Source organism: Loxodonta africana, chromosome 6 (assembly GCF_030014295.1).
Source record: "Loxodonta africana isolate mLoxAfr1 chromosome 6, mLoxAfr1.hap2, whole genome shotgun sequence".
Lineage (NCBI taxonomy): Eukaryota > Metazoa > Chordata > Mammalia > Proboscidea > Elephantidae > Loxodonta > Loxodonta africana.
In genome coordinates, this window is record NC_087347.1 from 67,433,700 (window position 1) to 67,457,682 (window position 23,983).

The following is a 23,983-nucleotide window of genomic DNA, read 5'->3' on the forward strand; positions in this document are numbered from 1 at the left end:
TTTCATATAAGTGGAATCATATAATATATGGTCTTGTGTGACTGGCCTCTTTCACTTAGTGTAATGTATTTAAGGCTCGTCCATGTTTTAGCTTGTATCTGTACTTGATTCCTTTTTATTGCTGAATAATATTCCATTGTATGGATATACCACATTTTGTTTATCCCTTCAGCAGTTGATGGACATTTAGGTTGTGTTGTTTCCACTTTTTGGCTGTTATGCATAATACTGCTGTGAGCATTCACATACAAGTTTTTATGTGGACATGCTCACTATTTTTCAAAATGATTGACATGTATAAGATAATGGTTCTCTGCTATTATTCATGTATTTTTAATTTTGATTTTATTATGTGGCAACATGGTGGAGTAAAGCGCTGGACAGGGTTTTAGAAGCCTGGATTTTGTTGTTACTCACTTGCTATGAGAACTTAGGAGGGTGAATCAATAGCTCCAAATCTCAGCTTCCTTATCTGGAAAATGAAAAGGTATATAGATGAACTCTAAGGCTCCAAGTCTGTGATTTCTAAATCCGTTGTTTTCTGTTTGACTTGGGCAGATTAAGGTGCCTTGGTTTTCTTATCAGAAAAATGAGGATATTAGTAGAATTGTATGTGGTTGTTCTGAGGATGAAATAAAATATTTTTGGAACATAAATAGTGCCAGTATATGTTAAGTGTTATTATTTGTAATAAGGTCGTGACCATTTTAGTCTGTTGGGCCAGGAAGGCCTTAGTGAGAATATTTTGGCTGTGACCTCTGTGGAGAGTCAGTGATAGTAAACTAGTAATTAGTAGAGGAGGGAAAATTTAGCTAGTAATAACAGATGGCATTTACTGAGTGCCTACCATCTTGGAAGCACACTAAACACTATGCATGCATTAGCTCATTTAACCCTCAGTAGTGGTTAAGTGCTATGGCTGCTGACCAAAGGGTCGGCAGTTCGAATCCGCCAGGCACTCCTTGGAAACTCTATGGGGCAGTTCTACTCTGTCTTATGGGGTTGCTATGAGTCAGGATCGACTCAATGGCAATGGGTTTAAAATAGGATAAAATTACTGTTAAACAATGCGTAAATGACATTATCTTCTTTTAAATAGAACTTTTAGTCTCATGGAAAGTTATTCTTTCACATGTTCCACTTATTCTTTCTGCCTTGGTAATATAATAGTTCCCATTTTTTGGACCTTTTCCATCTTTCAGTTAACTTAAAACTTTAAAAATATTTTTTAAACTATTTTTTACTTTTTACCAGTGTGGTATTTGGTACATACCAAATATTTATACTATATAGACAACAACAAAAACAAAACAAAACTGAGTAGTGCCAAAATCTCAGTTTGTTACTCAGTTTGTCTTATTTCATTCGAAGGTTGGTATTCTTCTGTATATATGTGGTATCCAACATATAAACAATTGGATGCTAAGAATTAATTTGTATGTCAATTATTTGGAGCCTTGGTGGTGCAGTGGTTAAGAGCCTGGCTGCTAACCAAAAGGTCAGGGGTTCAAATCCACCAGCCACTCCTTGGAAACCCTGTGGAGCAGCTCTACTCAGTCCTGTACAGTCGCTGTGAGTCAGAGTTGACTCAATGGCAATGGTTGGGTGGGTTATGGGTCAATTTGGAATTTGGGACTCTGTAATACATGTGAATCTGTTAAAATCCAGTAGAATCTTATATATCTGGAATATTGGATTTAGTGGAAGCTCAGCTCAGTGAAAGGAATGCATGTTTTTGCTGAGGATAGAGGAAGAATATTTCTTTCTAAGGTGAAGGTTGAGACAGAAGGTTTGGTGATGGCCCCAAAGAAATTCTGAGTTGAAGAGACGGGCAGGAGACACCTACAGCAGGAGAAGAGGGGTTGGGATCTAGAAATTAGATGATGGAAGTTATTGTGGCTGGACCCTCCTCTTTTGGTGATGGAGGGAGACCTACCCAGCCAGGTGAGCTAGGTGGATACATGCCTGCTCTGGAGAAGAAAGTGTGTGGTTTAGGTTTCTGGAGCTCAGCACAAGACCTGAAGGTAGAGGGCTCATCTCAAAGAGCTCTGGCAGTAGATAAGGAGGCTCTGCCATGGGATGCTCTACACCTGGGAATGCCAGGAATGTCTTTACTCAACCTTGAATGCCCTGTGAGTGTTCTTTTTTCCTATCACTACCCCAGTATTATGGAAACCCTGGTGGCGTAGTGGTTAAGTGCTACAGCTGCTAACCAAGGGTCGGCAGTTCGAATCCGCCAGGTGCTCCTTGGAAACTCTATGGGGGCAGTTCTGCTCTGTCCTATAGGGTCGCTATGAGTCAGAATCGACTCGATGGCACTGGGTTTGACCCCAGTATTGGTGAAGAGGCATCCAAACAACTGAGGATTTAGCAATACACTAACACGGACAAGAGCTGAAGATTTGAAAAATTCATGTAGTTAAGGGATTTTTGAAGCTATACCTAAAAAAATGAGGATTTGTAGCCGCTAAGGGCTTGGTAACCCTGGTGGTGTGGTGGTTAGGTGCTACGGCTGCTAACCAAAAGGTTGGCAGTTAGAATCCACCAAGGACTCCTTGGAAACTCTATGGGGCAGTGTTGCTATGAGTCGGAATTGACTCAACAGCAAAGGGTTTTTTTTTTTTTTTTTTTAAGGGCTTGGTAGCAAATAGCTAGAGGGGTGGGGAAACGCTTAGGGAACTGACTTCACTCTGCTGCTGACTTTGTACATATCAATGCCAGTGGCTTGTGCAGAAAAAGGCAGGGCTGGTCTAGGGATAAACAACAAAAAAAAAACCCAAACCCTTTACTGTTGAGTCGATTTCGACTCATAGCGACCCTATAGAACAGAGTAGCACTGCCCCATAGGGCTTCCAAGGAGCATCTGGTGGATTCAAACTGCCGACCTTTTGATTAGCAGCCTGAGCTCTTAATCACTGCCACCAGGGCTCCAGTCTAGGGATACTTGCTCATATTATAGTTTTTGAATAGAGTTTTTAATTTAATGGGGATTTTTGAAATTTAAATACAGTATTAAATGCTGTTAGTGTCCTTAATCCTCCTTAAAATAGAATTCTTGTCCTTCAAGGTACGTTATGGATATTTTCATAGAAAACTCGAAATCTCAAAATCTTTCTCCTGCCTTTCTCCTTCATTGAATAAACCAGGCCCTGGTCCATACTGTAAAACGGTATTACATGGCGGTATTGAGGTTTCAGTTTTATTTAGAGGAATTACACTTTTAAGTATATCTGCGTTGTGGTCAAAGTTAGCCACTCTTTTGTCATTTTCATTTTAAATCTATCTAAAAGGATTGTTATTCTTTAATTTAGAGCTGTCAATATTGTAAAACCAGATTAATAATCATACATGGGTATATGCAATGACACAAAAATTAGGTAGATTTTCAACTGGTGATCTGCTTCACTGATGTATTATCCTAAAATTGAGTAATGTTTACTTATTTCTGCTTACTGTTACATATGGATATATGAAGTGATGAACCCAGTAAGGTTAATAGTGAGGACCTATGTGTTTGCTCAAATTGGTTATTTCACTGACAACAGTTGAAAGTATTTTTAACCAGAACTTAAGGACAGTTACAATATTTCTTCTGGAAATACAAGGCCTAGGAGCCTACATTCTGATTTTGTTGACTGCCGTTACGTGTCTACATGATGTTGGCTTTTTAGAGATAATTTAGTTAGCCTTGGACTATCCTGATGTGTTTTCACTGGGGGTTAAAAAAATGTGCGTTGCAGAACCTAACTGAATTTCCCAAATAAACTGTTGATTTATACTTATTGAGAGAGGAGTTCCAGTGCACCCACTCATATCATCAATTACAATCTCTTATGAAGTGTAATTTGCCCAGTCTTGATTAAAAGACCAGCAGTTCTCTTTTCCTGCTGCTGAACGCATCCTCTGCTGCCCTCTAGTGGCTGACCGTGATAGCACCCGTTGATGTCCATCCACCACCATCACCAACCTGCCTTTCCAGCACCCGGCAACTTGTATAGCTGCTGGAGTCTGTGGGAGGCTATCCCGGTAGAAGGATGCTGGGAGGAGTTGCTCTGAGAGAAAAGTATGCACATGGGAGTCCTATGGTTGCCCTTCAAAGTGCTGCATTCAGGTGGTTGTGATAATGTTAGAAACCCTAGGGTAAGTGATCTGGAAACATGAAACAGTACTGTTTTCAGATTAAAGATGTAAAGCATGAGTTTTTTCCTCCTGATTCCTACTACTTGTCTGTTAGCCTGAGTAACATAGAACAAAAATGCAAATATCCAAGAAATAAAACTTGAAAAGAATAGATCATATTGTTTGACAGCTTGTTTTCTTCGTAAACAGTGCAAATAGTGGTCTTTTAATACACAAAAGCTGTAAAATAATAAACTTGTTTAATTAGCTTTGCTTAATTAGCCATTATCTGACAAATATTAAAACTGTATTTTTCTTCTTTAATATTTGGGCTTTTTTTTTTTAAGATCTTTTTTTTTAAATCAGTCAGGGTTATGACTTGAGTTTTCAACTCTAGCTTGGTAGCACAATCGCTGAAATGGGGTAGGTTCACAGTAGAAGTTTGCAGAATAAGTGATACATATTCCTATAAAGAGTCACATTTTCTGCTCTGCTGGAAAATAGCTTTCAAGAGAATATGCTGGCACTAAATACAGTTTCATTTAGGAACTTTCCCAAGGAACTGTCACTATGTTGTGATGATGCATGGATGTGAGATGGGACCAAAACAAACCCATTGGCATCGAGTTGATGCCGACTCATAGTGACCCAATAGGACAGAGTGCCCCATAGGGTTTCCAAGTGCCCCATAGGGTGTCCAGGGAACAGCTGGTGGATTCAAACTACCAATGTTTTGGTTAGCAGCCGTGGCTCTTAACCACTGCACCACCAGGGAAGGAGAGGATAAAATGTGATGGAGGGTGCTCTTTCAGACATGAAATTAATTATAAAAACCAAACCCAGTGCTGTCAAGTTGATTACGATTTGTAGTGACCACTATAGGACAGAGTAGAACTGCCTAATAGCGTTTCCAAGGCTGTAATCTTTATGGAAGCAGACTGCCACACCTTTCTCCTGCTCAGCAGCTGGTGGGCTCAGACTGCCAACCTTTTGGTTAGCAGCTGAGTGCTTTAACCACTGTGCCACCAGGGCTCCTGAAAATACGTATGGGAGGATAGTATGATTGAATCTTTGTTTTGTTTTTAAAAGTCCTGTTTTTCTTTAAATCTTATTTCGGTAGTATACTGGGCTGGCCAATTTTTGTAATGCCTGCCTTTTAGGGGAAACTACTTCGCCCTTAGCTCTTGCTGTATAGTCTTTTTTTTGTGTTTACCCATTGCCCTTGACTGTGGCTGAGTGGACTCTGAAAAACTGAACCAAGAACAGTGAGTTATGGCTTGGTACAAAACAATGAACTGGGATAGTCAGATTTTTCTCTAAAGAATTTAAAACTAAAATGTGGAGAAATGGAGACAGTTTTAACAGTAGGAGCAAAAACTGAAACACTGTAGTAGGAAGCAGATTGAGGTAAACATGAGGATAAACGTATTAACATGTGTTATGGTAGAGCAAAAATGTGAGAAATCGGAGAACACCATTTAATAGGGAACTGAAAGAACCAGACATATGGAATTAATAAGCAGGCAATTGAGAGAAGATTCATTCATTCATTTATTCCTTAATTAAACAAATAATATATTAAGTCATGTACCAGGCACTGTTCTAGCCTAAGAGTGTTGCTCGAAAAACATTTCAGTTATTCCACTGGTTCTCAACTGGGAGGAATTTTGCCAACCACAGGACAGTTGGCAATACCTGGAGACATTTTGGTTGTCACAAGGGGTCAGGGTGCTGATACTAGTGGGTAGAAGCCAGGAGTGCTGCCGAACATACTACAGTGCACAGCCCAGCTTCCTACTTCTGCTCAAAATGTCAGTAGTTCCAAGGTTGAGAAACCCTGGGTTAAGTGTGTATTTTGTAGAATACAGTAATTGTTATCTTACAGTTGACATTTAACTTTCTGTGTTTTCAGAAGTGAGGAAGTTTATTGGAGTGAAATGGAGGCCTCAGTAATATTACCCATTCTGAAGAAAAAACTAGCCTTTCTTTCAGGTATGTTTTTGTTTTCCTTAAAATTGGAAGTGTTTCTTATGTACATAATTTTGTTTTAATTTTTCTTCTTTGATAAGTTTGACAGAAATGCATTTGTTTTTTTTTCCTATGAAGGTTTTGTTTAAAAGGTATTTCTGAGACATTTTTTAACTTTCATGGATAGTTGTACAAACTAATAACAGTCACTGTTGGCACTTGGCAGGGCAGTTTTTATTCTGTCCTGTAATTTGATTAAAGTGATAACACAAGGTAGATGTTATGATGTTTTGTTTTTTATATAACAGTGCAATAATTAATACAGGACAAGAATAATTGCTAACTGACATCTGAATACTTGTTTCTGAAATGTAGTTAGGTTTTATGATAACCTGTCTCCTAGTTTTTTTCTTGCATTGCCCTATGAGAAAGTTTCACTATGCTGAAGGAGCTATAAAAAGTATCCATTGCTCTCACTTATCACTGTTTGAAATTGATTACACAGGCTTGAATTTAGCTTCAGTTATTAATCTAAAGACTGTATCAGCTACGAAGAGTCAAGGAGAATCAGTGAAATATTTTGCTAGTGTGAGAGCAGTGGTATGGTACATTGGGTGTAGAATTTTCTGGAATCTTGGATCATTGAATGAATCTGCACTTGCTTGAGAATAGGTACTGCCTCACCTAACTAGTGTTACTCATAAGCTTATCTGTTTTTTTCTGATTCTGAGTCTTATCAGAATTGTTTTAATATTTACGCTACTAATGTCATTTTTGAAAAATATTTCTGTCTGTAAATGGACATGGTATAAGCTGTAAAGGATAAAATAAGAAATTAAATTCCACTAATATCATTTCCTTATTTAATAATTCTTAATTTTTTTTGCTTCTTCCCTTATCAATAGACACTTAAATTTTCCCGTTGTTTTCTAGTGGGAATGGTGCTGTAGTAAACATTCTTGTCTATAGCTTTGTGCATTGTGTACAAGTTCACCAGTATAGATTCCTGTTAGGGGAAGTCATTAAAGAGAATGTGCATTTAAATTGGTTGGGTTTTGTCACATTGCCCTCTAAGATTTTTTCAGTTTACCTTTCTCCCTGAAAATGCCAGTTTTCCCATACCATTGGTATAGTGGATATTGTTATTCTTTCATCATTTTTATCAGTGACATTTTTGAGTCCTACAGCACTTATCTATGCAGCATTTTACTTGTTGGCCATACCTATCTTGAAAGTTTTTTTTTCCTCTTGGCTTCTACCCCTTTCAATTTTGCACTGGTGATTATTTTATTGTCCCTTAGCAAAAGCTGAGGGAATGAAATTAAATGTAGTCCTGAATGTTAAACTCATTCTCTGAAGACAGTCCTACAGAGGGCCAAAGTCTGCAGTCCAGGTATGAACCTTTATGTGGATTTGGTTTATGCATAGCTAAAACTTAGACATTTTGAAGAGTAAATGAAACAACTCTTAGCCCACCCCTCTTGACTTCCTCTCTTGACCATTGATTATTTAAGCCAGTAATTAAAAAATTTTTTAATAGAAAGTTTTTTCATACCAACTAAATCATTCAGGGGGTACTGTTTGAAGACCACTTGTGTGAGCCATTTAAAAAAAACATAAAACCTGTATTCTAAACAAAAACCAAACGCAATTGAAGTCACTATTGATTATTAAGTTGAACCATATGAAATTACCATTTTGAGGCTAAACACATTGGTTGGATATCAACAATTAAATGGTTAACCTAATAGGAGGCAGAAGATAACTTCATGAATTGCATTCACGTTTTTTCATTGATAGGAGTTCTTCCTCCCCCACCCACCACCCCGCACACACTTGTCACCTTTCAGTTTTTAATGAGAGCTTCCTGGAAATTGTATAGAATCATTCCGTTCAGTATTTGCTGGTTTTTAAGCTTCTGAGATTGCTGTAAATGTCAGTTGGGTCAGAAGATGGGCTTCCATCTGGAAGTCAAGTATATAGGGACCTTACAAAGAAGCCATTTGTGCACCAAAGTATTAGTTAAGTTTTTAATGCTTATGGCAGATCGAAGGGGCCTTGAACGTATATGAAATGTAAGTGTTCTGTTACCTGGCTTTCAGGCTTCAATACCCATTACCATACAATCTTCTCCATGTGGCAGAGCATTGACTCCCGAACAAAACAAGCTTATCTGACCTTTCCAAGTTACTCAGATCATTCTTCATCACAGAATGCCTCCTTTGACTTGCTTAATACAAATTCTACTCATTTTTTTTTAAGTCTTAATTTTTCTGTGGAACTTTCATATTTATCACAGTTCTTATGATTTTCTAAATTCTTTTTATAATACTTTATAATATGTTCTGTACAACACAGTTTAGCAAATAAACTCACTATTTCTTATGACTTACAGCTTAGCTTTTCTTACTTGGTAGATGATTGGAAATTCCTTAACCTGCAGTAAAACCATTTGTTTTATTTTACCTGTAAGTGCTTATTGTACTGGGCACACAACAGGTATTTGATGAATTGATTGCATTAAGCATCAGACTAAATGAAAGGAAATTAAACAAAATTACAATTGCTGTGTTTGGGTGAAGAATTCGCAGCTATATTTTATCCTTTTATTTTTTCTAAATTTTCTGTGACTGTCTTATGCTACTATAAACATTAATAATATATAAAATACATAGCTGTTCTTTTTTACTGATGTTTTAAATCTGTAATTGCTTAAGTAACATTGGATACAGATATGTATTATTCATAGATGCTTTAATGTCTGTGGCATTTTAAATTTACTTCTTTTTTCTTTAATAGGAGGAAAGGACAGACGAAGTGGCCTCATTCTGACAATCCCATTATGCCTGGAACAGACAAATATGGATGAACTGAGTGTCACCTTAGACTATCTACTCAGCATTCCAAGGTGACTCTAAAGGTGTCTTTTCTTAAATTTCGATATGTTTTCATTCATTTACTAATGATTCTTTCTACTGTTAAAGCGATAAAGCTACCTTACCTGCTTTTATTAGCAGTGAATTTAAAATTAAAGGCATTAGAATTAATACCAATACCACAGCAGATAAAATAGTTTATGCTGTCTTGATGCACTTAATATGATACAATTTTTAAAATGCTCATACTCTCAACTTTTCAGGAAAAAAAGATGAAGCATCTGTATACCATGCAACTTTAGAAAAGTCTGTGATGTTACTTCAGTAGAAAGCTTTTATTTATGTAACTTATTTCACTGTATAAGTATAAATATATCTACAGATTCTAATATAGACTGGAAGCTACTAGGAGTTTTAAAAAATATATTTTTATTTAAAAAAATTACATTTTAACCCAAAGATCCTTAAAATTTTAATTTTCACGTTTCTTGGGTGAAGATAAAACTTAAGCTTTCCTGTTTAGTCAGGTCTACTCATCACTTCGGCAACAACAAAAACAAAAAAAGCCCCTCAGCTTCCTCTCCTTAAGTGCCATTTGGGAGCTCAAGCCTGACAGACCATTACAGTCATCTGGAGACCTTTTTCAAAATTCTGATGTCTGGGCATCTACCCCTAGACATCCTGATCTAGTTGTTCTTGGAGGCCTGCTCATTAGAATTTTTCCAAAATGTTTAAGCTTTCCAAATAATTCTAATATAGAGCCAGATTTGCAAACCACTGCAGTAAAGCATGGGAAAGAGGGCAGAATTTTTGTGTGTTTGTAAAATATGAAAACCAAAAAGCCAAACCCAGTGCTGTTGAGTCGATTCCGACTCATATGTATAGAACCACCCCACAGAGTTTCCAAGGAGCGCCTGGTGGATTCAAACTGCCAACCCTTTGGTTAGCAGCCGTAGCACTTAACCACTACTCCACCAGGGTTTCCTTGTAAAATATAGAGGTAGAAAAAGCAAAACTGATTCTTGTAAGAATGCCCTTAAGCTCCAGATAGTGCATTTTAAACATTTTAGTTAGAGCAGTTCTTTGTATCCTTTTCCTTTACCTGCAGTTTATTAACAGAAACTTATTTTATTTAAATCACCTTGCAGAATACAAGGTAAAGATATTTTAAAACAACTGATTTTAATCAAAACTACTTTATTACTGTGATCTAATGATTTTATTGCTGATTATATTTTCAATATTGGAAAGATAGAGATCATAAAGTAAAGCTTATTTTTTCACTTTCTATAGAGGCAAATTATCGGATCTCAGAGTCCATGTATTAATATTAAATGACCTTGTTTAATCCTGCGAGCTGCTGATTGTTGATCTGTGTTATTTACCATTGCCGTATTTTACTCAACTAATGTCAGCCCTCTGTGTTTGTTTGCCAACTGCGCCCTCCCCCCGTGAGGTGTTTTCACAAGCACTCCTATGCCATTTTTTTTTTTTTTTTTGGCTGTAAAAAATTAGTATAGTGCACTTAAAAAATGCTTCATATGGGGAGGGCATGGTTGGCAAACCAGCGTTGAAGGCTCACGTTATTTGTGTAAAAATACGGTAGATAACAAGCTGCTTTTTAGGTAACCGATACTAGCCAGACTTGTGGCTAACAAATTTTGGAACAAGTATTCATGGATTTATAGATTGTTAAACATATCGAGAAACTTAATGACCAATCTGAACCAACTGTCTTATTTTGTAGCTCAGGGAATTGAGGTCAGAAGTTAGAGTTACTTGCCAGGGTCAAATAGCTAGTTAGTAGTAGAACTGAGACTAGAATCTACAATTCCTGGCACAAGTCCAGAGCTTTGCCATACTTCAAATTAACAAATTACAGTACAAATTAACAGTCCACGTGTATCTTATGTGAAATAAGGTTCTGAAGTTAGAATGAAATGCAAAAATCACAAATGCCTAAAGAGGATTAGAGACTTAAATGCTATCTTTCCAGGAACATGCTGAATTTTCCTCCAGCATTGGAATGTGTCATTGAGGCTGAGTTCTGGGAGACGTAGTTTTTTTCACTTTCTGTGATTACATTTGTTTTAAGAAAATGTGTATTTTTATGTATTAGAATGACACTCAGATCAGCAGGATACTCACATTGAAAGAGGCACTGGGTAACTGAGGCAGGTTAAGGAACCAGCAGATTCATGCCTCCTGTCTCATGTTGACTCTGGGATGGCAAGCCAGTAAGTAGAATGAAGGGCAAAATAGCATGCACTGTTTAAATTCTCTCTTGCTCATAAGTATTTACGTATGATGCTACTGCATTGTAATTTCACATGCATGCTAGCTACACTGTAATTCAGCCTCTGCATACATCCACATACCTGCCAGCTCTAGAGAAGACATAAATGGAAGTGAGATGAAAGGACTTATTCTAGCAAGGCTAAATAGATACTTGGGTGATTTGTTTATCTTTCATAATGGTTTTGCTAAAGTTTTGCTCTCCCACATATTTGTGAAAACTCTGAATTGGATTTCTTCTATCAATGTCCTATAACCCTGATGTTTAAAAACCTGGCTGCGAGCTTTATATCAGTACTTGCCATTGCATTACAGAGCTAGAGTGTCTTTTTTTGAGCTGTTTAGCACAACTCTGGAGAGTAGTTTATTCGGTGTAATCTTGAGAACCAATCTTTCCACTATTCAGAACTGCTTTTAAATTATCCCCCCCCAACATTTATGAAAATTTTCAAATATACAGAAAAGTTGAAAGAATTGAACAGTAAATACCCATATACCCACCACTTAGAGTCTACAGTTAACATTGTGCTTTATTTGCCTTCTTCCGTTTTTATGCATTTATCTAATCCCAGAACTGTTCTTAAGTTTACCCTATCAGGTCAGGCTTAGTATGTTAGAAATGTTTTTTCATTTCTAGTATTCCTGCATTTCTGTGTAACTTGCTTGTGTTTCTCAGCCTCCTGCTGTTACAATTCCTCTTAGCTGTGAGCATCTCCAGACAACTCAGAAGTGTAACTGGCTAATGTGACTTCTTCCCACCAGGAAAGCTCCAAAAGTAGTCTTTTTGCAGTGAAAGTGTTAATGTTTTGAATATAACAATAACTTTTAAAAATTTATGTAAAAAAAAAAAAAGACTCTTCAGTTTCTTACCTATAAAAATGCTTATTTTTAATGACTGAGGAGTCACTAGGTATATGTAAGGAATGATGTATACCTATTTAAGTAGAATGAGAATGGGGCATTTCTTGGCCCCTTTGTTTCAGACTCTTGAGTACAGAGGCTGAGAAGGGAAGGGTTAGCTTAACTGTAGCCTGACCTGAATACTGACTTTATGTTCCATTAACTCGTGCCTAGTTCTACATGGAGTTCCAGCCTAACCATTACTGTTCCTTTTTTTTTTTTTTTTTAATAAAGGTAAGTCATCGGTTTTAAAACAGAATAACAGAATGGTAATTTGAGCCATCATGAATGTTAAATTTTAGGAGAGGCTAATGGAGTTTGTCTTTTGTTTTCCCAGCTATTGCTGTAAATTTGAGACAGAAATAACAGGAATGGAAATTATGATTCCATGATTCAGAAAGCATAACCAAATATAAGATTCCCGTAAGGAGGTAAAGACAAGAAATACAAATTAGTCTGCATATCTTTTCATAAGAAAGTAAATGCTGAGCTTACCACTAATCAAAACCTCACAAATAGGTATTCCTCTCAAATCATTTTTATTACATATTTCAAAATTTTAAATCAGAAGTGTTTTCATATGTGTTAATAATGATACAAGGCCGATCCCCCAAAAAAACGCCCCAAAAGGCGATGGTAATTCACATCCCCACTTTCCCACTCCCCCCCCCCCCCGTCCCCGTGACATTTTCTCCCTCTGACCCTTATCACCCGGTTAGGTCTTTACAAAACGACTGCCTCCACAGCCCCCTTCTGTCCACCAGCCACTCAGGGCTGAGGACTTCACAAGTTAGGGCTCTGTCTAATTAACTGCCAAACAGGCAGACATCAGGCCCACTTGGCCCTCAAGGCTCCTGAAATGTCCAGTAGTTCGCCAGAATGACTCAGAACTCATGGAACGAGCTGTATTCACTATAACCTTTTTAATGTATCCACAAATGGATATAATGAGAGATTAAAGGTGAAAAGGTGCACAGGTGAGAGGTCTAGGAGGAGGTTGCGGCACAGAGCTTCATGTCCCCAGACATGGGCCCATCCTCCCAAGTTCATCTTCAATCCAGAAGTTCTAGGGTCAGGGGTTCTTTATAATAGTTATCAGGGCTTCTACGTTATATGCATGAGGGGACCTTAATGCATAGTCAGTGATTGATTGAATCACTGACTGTGCGTGACTGATTCTGTTAGGTCCCTGCCCCCTTTCTTCCTGTAGTTCAACAGGTGTAGTCCTTGGGCTCCTACCTCATTTGCAGTTGTTTTAAGTGTTGCCTGGCTGTTTCAGAAAAACAGCCACCTTGGATTGCTAGGGAATTCTGAGGTTTGTTTTCAGACACCAGAGACGAAAGGCCAAGTTGAGTCCTTTGTCCCACACGTCACATTTAATGCGTGGGATGAGATGTGAGTCCTTTGTCCCACACATCACATTTGATGCGTGGGATGAGATGTGTTTTCAGCACTATCACATGAAGTGTGATTACAAAGTATTGAGTTTGCCTGTTTTTAAAAACATTCGGCAAAGAATATCCTGAGTGTTTCTCAACTTTTTAAAAATTATCATTTTGTAAAGAGATCTTTTAGATATTTTTTCCTAATTCTATAGTTCTTTTTTTATAGTTCCTGAATAATTTTTTCCTATTTTGTGTAATAGTAGTTTACAGTTGGAATCACAGTCTCTTATTAAATTGTGAGATCCTTGAATACCAAGCCATGTCTTATTTATTTCTGCATCCACAGTACCAAAAAGAACGTGGAGACTTTAGGTGTTCAGTATATGCATATCGAAAGAATGAACCAGACTTAGCAATGACATCATAGAAATGACTTAGAGTATACCATGAAAGGGAGTATAACCGCTGTATACTTATAAACCAAGTCCCATAACATGTCATTTCGTAAATGCCGGTAATCTATAGGGCAAGCCAAAAAAACCAAACCCAGTTCAATTGCCATTGAGTTGATTCCAACTCATAGCGACCCTAGAGGACATTGTAGAACTGCCCCCATAGGGTTTCTAAGGAGCACCTGGTGGATTTGAACTGCCGACCTTTCAGTTAGCAACTGAGCTTTTAACCACTGTGCCACTAGGGCTCCTTCTGTAGGGTAAGAATGTTCCTTTTTTTTTTTTGAACTCTATTTCTGGACACCTTTGTTCAAAGGAAATTTTACACAGAAGCCAAGTATATAAAATAGAGGTAGAGGCTTACATCCGATTCTGCTCGTCTCTGTCTTCCCTTCTTATACTCCATGTCCATGGAATACCCCTTCCCCCATTTTTAAGGAGCTTCCTTGGAATTTATAGGACTCTGCATAGCAGTTAGAAAGTAATTTGAGTATGAATATAACACCTTTATTTGATAATTTATTTGTTGGCATAGAGTTTAAAAGGACTTGTATAGTCAGCAAGGGTGTGATTTTAATGGCCCTATTCTATTTCTTTTTTAATAGCTGAAACTTCCAAGAAAGTTTGAACCAATGCTGTCCTTTTCCTCTCCAAATGCACATATATAGCAAATGATGGTATAATTGCTTTGACCTTACAGTTACTTCAAAGCTCTGCAGTTAATAGTCCCTGGGTGGCACAAGCAGTTTGAGCTGGGTTGGTAGCCACAGGGTTGGTGGTTCAAATCCACCCAGCGGCACTGGAAGAAACAGGCCTGGCAGTCTGTTCCTGTAGAGACTAAAAAATTACAGCCAAGAAAACCCTGTGGAGCAGTTCTACTCTGTAACACATGGGGTCTCCTGAGTCACAAATTAATGACAAAAACAAAATCGACAACAAAGTGCTATAGTTAAGTGCTCTGAACATGCTTTATGCTATTGATGAGTGACTTTTTACTGTTTATTTCATTCATTCAAATATTGAAAATCTAGTATGTGCCATTTTAAATGGTAGTAGCTGAGCCAGTATTTTTTTTTTTTTTTTTTGCTATGTGTTTTGTATTTTTCAGCCTCTTCCATTTTTTTATTTTTCAAATGCTTAAGTTGACAAATAAGGATGCACTGAATCTTCAAGCTGGATTACTACAACAGTATCCAAGCTAGTTTTTGTGCTCCCGTTCACTCCCCCATAAACACACAAGTACCAGATTAATTTCCCCAAAGCGACAGTTCCATCCTCATCCTCAGTTTTCAATGCCCTTTTCTGTACAATCGGTTCAGTTCAATAGCCATTTATTTTGCTGATACCAAGTTCATGACACTGTGCTAGGTACTTTGTGTGCTATGAAGACAAGAAAGACTAATCTTTGCTCTCAAGGACACTCTTTGAAGCTTTTTAGACTGCTGTGAGATTGTCTATGACCTGACTCAACCTTTTTCAGTTAATATTTTTTGAGTACTTTGCAAGACACCTTCTCTTCAAATAACTTAACGAGATGAATACTGTGTTCTCCATTTTGTAGATGAAAAAGTGATTAACAGAGAAGAAACTTGCCCAGGCTAATACGTGGTGCCTTTGCTCATATTCTTCCTACTCTGTATCCAGCCTTCATGTTAAGGCTTTTTGGCTCCGTTTAAATAGGTTCCTCTCAGATTTCTTTCAGCTGTTTTCCAAACTCAGAGCACTTGCTGTTTCTGATTCATTAGACTTTTAGTCATGATGTCCTTAATAATAATTCTCGAATGGTTACATTTATTATTTAAACCTTACATTGTTTCTGAAAAATTTAAAAGGTTTATGTTGTTCCTCTGGTGACATTAAATAAGATAATGCCTGTCAGTATAAAGTAAGCACTAATTAAAATACTGCTTTTCTCATCATTCTTTTGCCTTCCAAAAAGATGCTAAGCTCTTTGAGGGGAGAAACTGTCTTAGATTTGTATTTGCCGCAGCTCCATGGTTTTTTTTTTTTTTTTTTCCATGTAGTTCCTCAGGCTTCTAAGAGTTGGCATCGACTCGACGGTGGTGGGGTGGTTGTTTAATGGGTATGGATTTCTGCCCTTTATTTCATTTTACCACTTCAATTTCTTCAGGGCGCTGCATGCTGAAATGTGGGCTGAATTGGCTACAGAGCATTGGTTACAATGGTTACAGACCATTCTCAGAGCACCTCACATTTTGTTGGAAAATCAAATAAATACGCAGACCTTGCCAGCTGAGTAGAAGTTGTTTTGATGAATGAGTTCATCTGGCCTAGTCTTGCCTTCCTTTTAGGACTTTAAATTTGAGAAGGACCTTAGCGTTTACTTACGGATGATGATTGGGAGGTATGCGTGAAGAGGTCCTAGCATACATTGAGTGCTTATTCTGTGCTGAAGTCTTATAAATACTTAGTATATGTTAAGTCATTTCATCTTTGTAACAACTCGATGAGAGTAGTACTATTATCCTCATCCCCATCCTACCGATGAGGCATAGAGAGGGTGGGCAGTTTAGGTATCTTGACCAACGGGATGTGGGTAGCAAGGGTTAGATGGGGGGGGATTTGAATCCAGGCAGCCTCTCTCCAAGCCTGTGCTCCTAATCACTGCACTGCGTCCACCTCTTTTATAATCACAGTGCCATATCTGGTTGGTTACTTGCAGTGTTAACATAAAACCTGGGCCCGTGAAGATGACAACTTTCATAATTACAACATTATAAAAAATTTTGAGAAGCTTTTAAACTTATTTTAACGTTTTGTATCAACAGATATTCAGTATGTCCTTAAAATCATAGCATTTTCTAGTACAAAGGGAACTTATTGATCATCTAATTATAGACTCATAGACTGTCAGGTTGGAAAGTATCTTAACAATCATCTAGTACAATCACTCTACCCATATTTAATCCTCCTTGTAAAAATGCTGCCAAGTACTCACCTTTTCTTGATTAGAAATTCAACATTTACAGGGGCTGTCTTTCATTTTTCTCTTTTAATCTTGTCAGTCCTTCCTAATTTTAGAAAAATTCTTTTATTTTGCAGACTAAACAACAGAGTACAGAGAGGTTTAATGACTTGTTGAAAGTCACAAGGACAGTAAGGTCATAATTCTTTATTCACTCAACAAATAGTGAGTGCCTACAGTATGCTCTTCAGTGTCCTAGGTGCTGACAAATGAATGAACACCGCAGACCCAGTCTCTGCCCTTATGGACTTTACATCCTGAAGGTCAGCCAAACAAATATTACAAATAACTATGCAATACATTGGATATTCATGAGTACAAATTAAAAAAAAAAAAAAACAGAAGAATCGGGAGAGTCATAGGGTAGGGAAAGGAGTGTGTAACGATAATTTACAAAGGGTGGTAAAGAAAGGCCATACTGATCAAGTAACATTTTACCAGAGATGATTCAAGACACAGGACGTGTGTAAATGCAAACGCCCTGAGGCAGGAGTAGTTTAGCGAGTTTTATGAACAGCTAGGAGGCCAGTATGCCTGGAGCAGGTTGAGAGGGACAGTACTAGGAGATCAGTCAGAGAGAAAGGTTGGAGTCAAATCACAGAGGACCATGTAGGCCATGATACCAAAAACTCATTGCTGTTGAGTCAATTCAGACCCATAGCAACTCTAGGGTACAGGGTAGAACTGCCCTGTAGGGTTTCCAAGACTGTAGTCTTTATGGAAGCAGACTGCCAAATCTTCATCCCACAGAGGGCTGGTGGGTTCTAACCACCATCCTTTCAGTTAGGAGCCGTACACTTTAACCACTGAGCCACCAGGACTCCATGATAAAGATTTCAATTCTGAACAAGAAGGGAAGCCATTGTTGCATTCCGACTGAGGAGTGATATGATTGAATGTCATTTAACAATTTTAAAGGCCCTCTGTGTTTAAAGCATTATGCTAGAAACTGCCAAGATATTAGAAAGATATTCTTGATTTCTTGAGGCATGTTATCCAATGAAGATGCATTATAAACAGGTAATTAAAAAAAAAAACCAAACCCATTGCGGTTGAGTTGATTCCAACTTATAGGGACCCTATAGGACAGAGTAGAACTGCCCCATAAAGTTTCCAAGGAGTGGCTGGTGGATTCAAACTGCTGACCTTTTATTAGCAGCCAAGCTCTTAACCACTGTGCCACCAGGGCTCCAACTATAATAAAAGCGTAAGTGAAGTAAGTGCTGTAATGTAGGTAAAAGACCTCTAAGAGTGGAAGAGAAGGAGATGTTAGTTTTATTTGAATAAAGTAGGGAAGAGTTGCGGAGCTCTGGTGATGCAGTGGTTAAGAGCTGGGCTGCTAAGCAAAAGGTCAGCAGTTCAAATCCACCAGTCGCTCCTAGGAAACCCTATGGGGCAGTTCTACCTGTCCTGTAGGGTCACTGTCAATTGGGATTGACTTGATGGCAGTGGGTTCAAGGAAGAGTTGCAGGATACTGAATCCAGGAAATCCATCAGCAATCCTTTTCTAGGTCAAAAGCAAGGGAGCTCCTTATAAAAGTGTTAACTGTACGAGAGGGATTTATTTGCATAGCAGTTTTAGCTTCTCCACCATGCCCTTTATGAAGGGCATAACATGTTTCTAAATTAAATATGTTGTCCTAAAAGCCGTTTAAACCATAACTCTACTTGTAGGAATGGAGAAACAAAAGTATTTCATTCCAAGTAGTTGAAAGGTCACTTGGTCTTGCAGTTTTGAAACAGTATCTTTAGATTGTGTGCCTTTTTACTGTCCATCTTAGTAAAATGTGAGAAAGTTATGATAAAGAGTGTTTTTAAGTACTCTGAATGATAAATTTAGAGTATTTCACGCCCTTAAGCTCTCTACAGATGCTATTTGCAAGCTTCATTACTTTTTCAGTCTTAATGTATAACTTAATTTAGAATGTTCTTTGAAATATAAATGTGTTATTTGTGTAAAACTTATTTGTTTAACAAAATAATTGTTTAAGCTTTTTCTCAGAGATTCAGTTGCCAGTGACAGGAAAGTACCAGCTAGCTTTTTGAGGATGTCATACTGCTCTTGGCTCTACTCTCAGCCTAGGTGAAGTCCCTCCACTGAACAGCTCTGGTTCTCACTTCCCCCTCCTGAAAACTTCCATCACAGGGCCCTTAGTTCTCTGAGTTTGCTGCCACTTCTCTGAGGGCCACTAAACAGCCAGCCATCCTACCTGGACTGCTGTCTCCTGGGCTTGCCTCTTCACTCAGTCTTAGTGGTCTTGTAGGGTGTCTTGTTGGTGAAAACTCCAGGAATTCCCTCCTTTCCTCAGCCTACAACCAGCAATTAGGCGTCAGATTTGCTTCCCTCTGCAAGTCTTTATATGCCGTTGCTAACCCTGAAGTGATCGTCTTATTGCCCAACTTTTTCTCCTCTAAACAATACTTAGTAGACCCTTTGTTTTATAATGCAAAATCTAAAATAGAATACTTTAAATTTTTAAAAATTGAGATATAATTCACATATCATTAGAAAACACCCTTTTAGAACATACAATTAAGTGGTTTTTAGTATATTCACACAAGGTTATGCAGCCATACCCACTACCTAATTCTAGAACATTCCATCAGCACAAAAAGAAACCCCTGTACCTTTTAGCACTCGCTGGCCATACTCCCCTCTCCTAGTCCCTGGCAACCACCAATCTACTTTCAGCCTCTACAGATTTGCCTATTCTGGACATTTCATATAAAAGTGGAACCGTATGCTATAATAATATGACCTTCTTTGTCTGGCTTCTTTCACTTAGCATGATGTTTTCAGGATTTATTCATTTGTAGCATGTACCAGTGCGTCATTCAATTTTATGGCTGAATAATATTCCATTCTATAGATATACTCTCTTGTTTATTCATTCATCAGCTTATGGACAATTGAATTGTTTACATTTTTTTGGCTATTACAACTTAGGCTGCTTTGAACATTTATGTGTAGGTTTTGTGTGGACATGTGTTTCAGTTTGTCTCATCTTCTCGGCACTTTTTATTTATTTTGTAAGCTTGGCTTCTATCCTTGCCTACAGAGAGGCCTGCTTCTCCCTCCAAATCATTGGTAGCAACATTCACATACTGTGTCTTGGAGAAGCGATGTCTACAGTAGACCAGGACATCGCTTCTCCAGGAACCACTTTTGGGGACAGTATGAATGCTTGCGGGGAGTACGGGAGGGACTAGTTAAATCCTCTGGAGCTATTGGATTTAAATACCCAAGAAAAGGTCTGCTGTTTACTTTTCCTATAGTATAGGCAGCTGGGAGAACTTGGGGTGGAGAGAGGTCTCACTCCCAAGTTCTTACTCTGCTAAGGAAAGTTGTAGTTGCTTTTACAGTATTAGATGAAGGGTAGTTAAAATCCTTGCATAAAGTTGATTTTTGTAAGTAATAGTATTATAGCTATATAGATTTGGTCTTTAGAATGGAGTTTTTCTGTACAGAAATTGTTGCATTTTATTGGGGCAGGCTTCTGGGAAGTGCTTAGTAAATAAGCACTGAATAATTAAATACAATGTTGCAATAACAGATTTTCCAATGCTCAAGATAGTATTTTGTTGGTCAAGTGACTAAAAATGCTAAAGTGAGAGCAGAGGTGGGTCAAACATTGTGTATTCAAGCTTTGAATTATTATGTACACAAATTGCTACCTCATCTCATTAAATTTCCCCAAAAGAGCACTAAGAAACCCATTTCCAATGGTTTAATAAGAGCTTGCTTTGTTTCCTGTTTCAAACTATCCATTCATAAACTTCATACTTCCGTCAGGAAGGAGAGGCAAGAAGTAGGTAACACTGGAGTCTCATCTTACAGGTGAAGAAATTGAGAGGCTGGTGGGAGTATCTGATGTTGCTGGGATTTCTTCACTTCAGACGTTGATTTTCCATGCTTTTAAAGTAATTGTCTTGCCAAATTAGCTTGCGAATTGTAAACATTTACTTAAATAAAAATAAATTGCTTGAGAAAACTGAAAGGATACTCTGAAGAATTTTATTTATTGACAGTGTAAACCAAACCAAGTGGGATTAATTCTCCTCATATATAATTAAGCTTTAAACCTTTGCTATTTAGAATTTTGCAAAATAAAATCTAAAGTTTGTTTTAATGCTTTGTAATTTTGTTTTGTTTCAGTGAAAAGTGTAAGGCTAGAGGATTTACTGTGATAGTGGATGGCAGAAAATCACAATGGAATGTGGTGAAAACAGTAGTCTTAATGCTACAGGTAATTTTACTTTTGACTATCAGGAAATGGTTTTATTTTACAGCAACAGATCATGGCGGTAATGGCAAACCCATTTCATTCGTAATACTGTGCCCAAACTCAGCAGTGACAGAATTCTGAAAATACACGTATCACTATCAAACTATGATTCAGTTAGATTAAATTTAGTTTCGATTCAGTTCTTTCAAATTTAGAATTTAAGTAGTAAAATGATCTTTTAAGTGATCTAAAATAATACATCATGTTTACATAATTTAAGCAAGTAGGCCAGTGATTCTAAAAGGGCTGGATAGACATGATCAGACTCAGCTGGGGAGCTTCGCATGCTGTGGTACCTACACCTTCCTCCCTTCTCCGTCTCATCCTGATACTACAGGTAAAGAGTAAAACTGGTTAAGTGGAGGCTAAAAAAAGCTTCTCAGGTGATTCTGACATGTCTCTTTCTCCTATTCCCTGCTTTCCTCCAAAAAAGAAAAAAAAGCAGGATTCATAACTATAATCCAGAAGGAATTTACTTAATGACTGTGTCCTAAGGAACTTTAGCAACTCACAAATTAACATTTAATAAACACCTACCATTATAAAGTCCTCCCAGCCTTCAGTTTTATTTTTCTTGTGTTCCTCACAGAATATTTCTGTGATGCCTTGCATGTAGTAGGTACCCACTCAACCTTTGTTGATTTAATATAAGGGTATTGAGGACATTATGATCTGATGTAGAAAAATAAAACACCTGAGCAGTTGAAGGGGGTGCATGGATTGCTCTCATGCACCTGGGTTCCCTTGAAAGGGCTTCTAGAAAAAGTAAATTTTAAGTGATTAAACAAAACAGATCATATAATTTAAATGAAAGAAAGTGAGAAGGGCTTTCCTGGCAGGGTCACTGATTTAGTGATGGTGCAGAAACGAAGGCAATACACTAAAGTGAGTTGATGGAAGGCCAGGGAAAATACAAGTTGTCAGTAACATGAACATTCATTAAGGTAATTGTCAACGATATTGAAAGAAAGATCAAGAATTTTAAATGAATTTAGAAGAAATTGGTGCTGCTTTAGAGTTCTATGGAAAGGGATATACTTAAAAATTTTAAATGATACCTAAGGAGAATAATTCTTAATGGTTTATCTTTTATTTGGGATAATTAGGAAAAAGGCATTTGAGGGGCAGGAGTAAGGTGGTAATTTTAGTTTTTAGTTTTAGTGTTTGATATGGTTCAGCCACTGAGCTAAGCTTGCTGTATAAATTGCCTCATTTAGTTTTATCCTCACATCCTTGTAAAGCAGGTTCTGTTATCCCCAAAGGTCAACACAGGCACGAGGATTTTAAATCTTATCTGGGTTCTCCTAATGAATGCCGGGAAGATAAGGATTGGAACTTAGCATAACCCATCTCCTAGACCTTGGCTTTTGCCATTACAGCATGTATATTTACCAGCAGGAAATACATCTGAGGTGGTCCCCAACTGTCTTCCTGTTGCCTCATTCTTCTTAAGTTTGTGACCTAAATGTTCCATCATTTAAATCATTCTTTTGTGTTAGAAAGGACATAGCCTCCAGACGACCACTTTTTAAGGGAACATAGATTGGTGTTTTGTAGTAACTACTTCTGTCAAATATATTTTCAGTACTTTTATATTCTGAACCCTGAAGATTAATTCTTTTCTATAAAGGTTGTTAAAATAACTATTAGGTGAGAAATCCATTAATTATGACCTTGTGTTCTTCCTTCCATCCTGTCATTCAACTATGTCACAGATGAGCTGTTTGGGACTTGCTGTTTGAACTGGACTTTGATCAGTGGCAGTTTTGAAGAACAATCAATGGATGGTTTAATCCCCTCTTGCGATTTCTTTTCTGATAGGTATTTTAACAACTTTTGGATTTATTAATAGTTAACGTTTTCAGCAAGTTGCAATGACCTGTTGTTTACTCCTACTCAAACAGTGTTTCCACCTACAAAGTCATCCATTGCTTTTATCTCAAAAGGGACCTGTACTACACGTTTGGGAGCCCAGAGCTTGGGTCTGGCTCTGCCTATTACTAGTGTTCTCAAAAATAAAAGGTTTGGTTTCCTTTGTTTCTCACAGGTTTAATATTCAATAATTTTGGAAGAGTACATTTAAAATGTAATATCAGTTAAGCTTTTACAAAAATCAGTATACGAACCTGTCTTAGACCTACCCTAAATTTCCCAGACATAAATTTACTCTGTTATCTTATTCACAACCCAGTCTTTGCAGGGTCACCAGATTTCTGACAAATCTAATGACATGTTTACATTGTAAGGTTTTATATTTTCTCCCAATTAATAAGAATAGTAATGATTACTGCTAATAATAATTCAGTGGTGCCATTTATGATCTAGAACAGTCTCTTGAGTTTGTAAATAAAATTTTATTGAAACTTAAGTATGCCCATTTCATTTAATTATTGTCTCTCTGGCTCCTTTCATGGTATCATGCAGAGACTGTATGGCCCAGAAAGCCTAAAATATATACTGACTGGACCTTTCGGAAAAAGATTGGCAAGCCTTGGTTTAGAATATATGAAGTGGCAGAACTTAGGGTCAGCCCTGTCATTTTTTAGTTCTGTGGTCTTGGACAAGTTATTTCAGTTCTCTGAAACCCAACTCGCTCTTCTGTAAAACTGGGAGAATGAGAGCCCCTTGTTATTGAGGACTCATTTATTCAACAGATACTTGTAGAGCATCTTCTGTATTATAGGCATAGGCACTGGAGGTGTAAAAGTGACATGAT

General features: G+C 37.6%; 1 protein-coding gene across 4 annotated transcripts in view; it reads left to right on the top strand.

Moving 5' to 3' along the window:
* The window catches only part of SESTD1 (SEC14 and spectrin domain containing 1), a 129,060-nt gene that overhangs the window by 41,628 nt on the left and 63,449 nt on the right, over positions 1-23,983 (top strand). For all 4 annotated transcript variants that reach the window (XM_010602795.2, XM_010602796.3, XM_023542800.2 and 1 more), the window contains exons 2-4: positions 6,032-6,111; positions 8,887-8,995; positions 21,138-21,228. In XM_010602795.2, coding sequence (XP_010601097.1) covers positions 6,057-6,111; positions 8,887-8,995; positions 21,138-21,228 — 255 coding nt within the window. In that variant the 5' untranslated portion in view covers positions 6,032-6,056. The remainder of the gene's footprint in view (positions 1-6,031; positions 6,112-8,886; positions 8,996-21,137; positions 21,229-23,983) is intronic.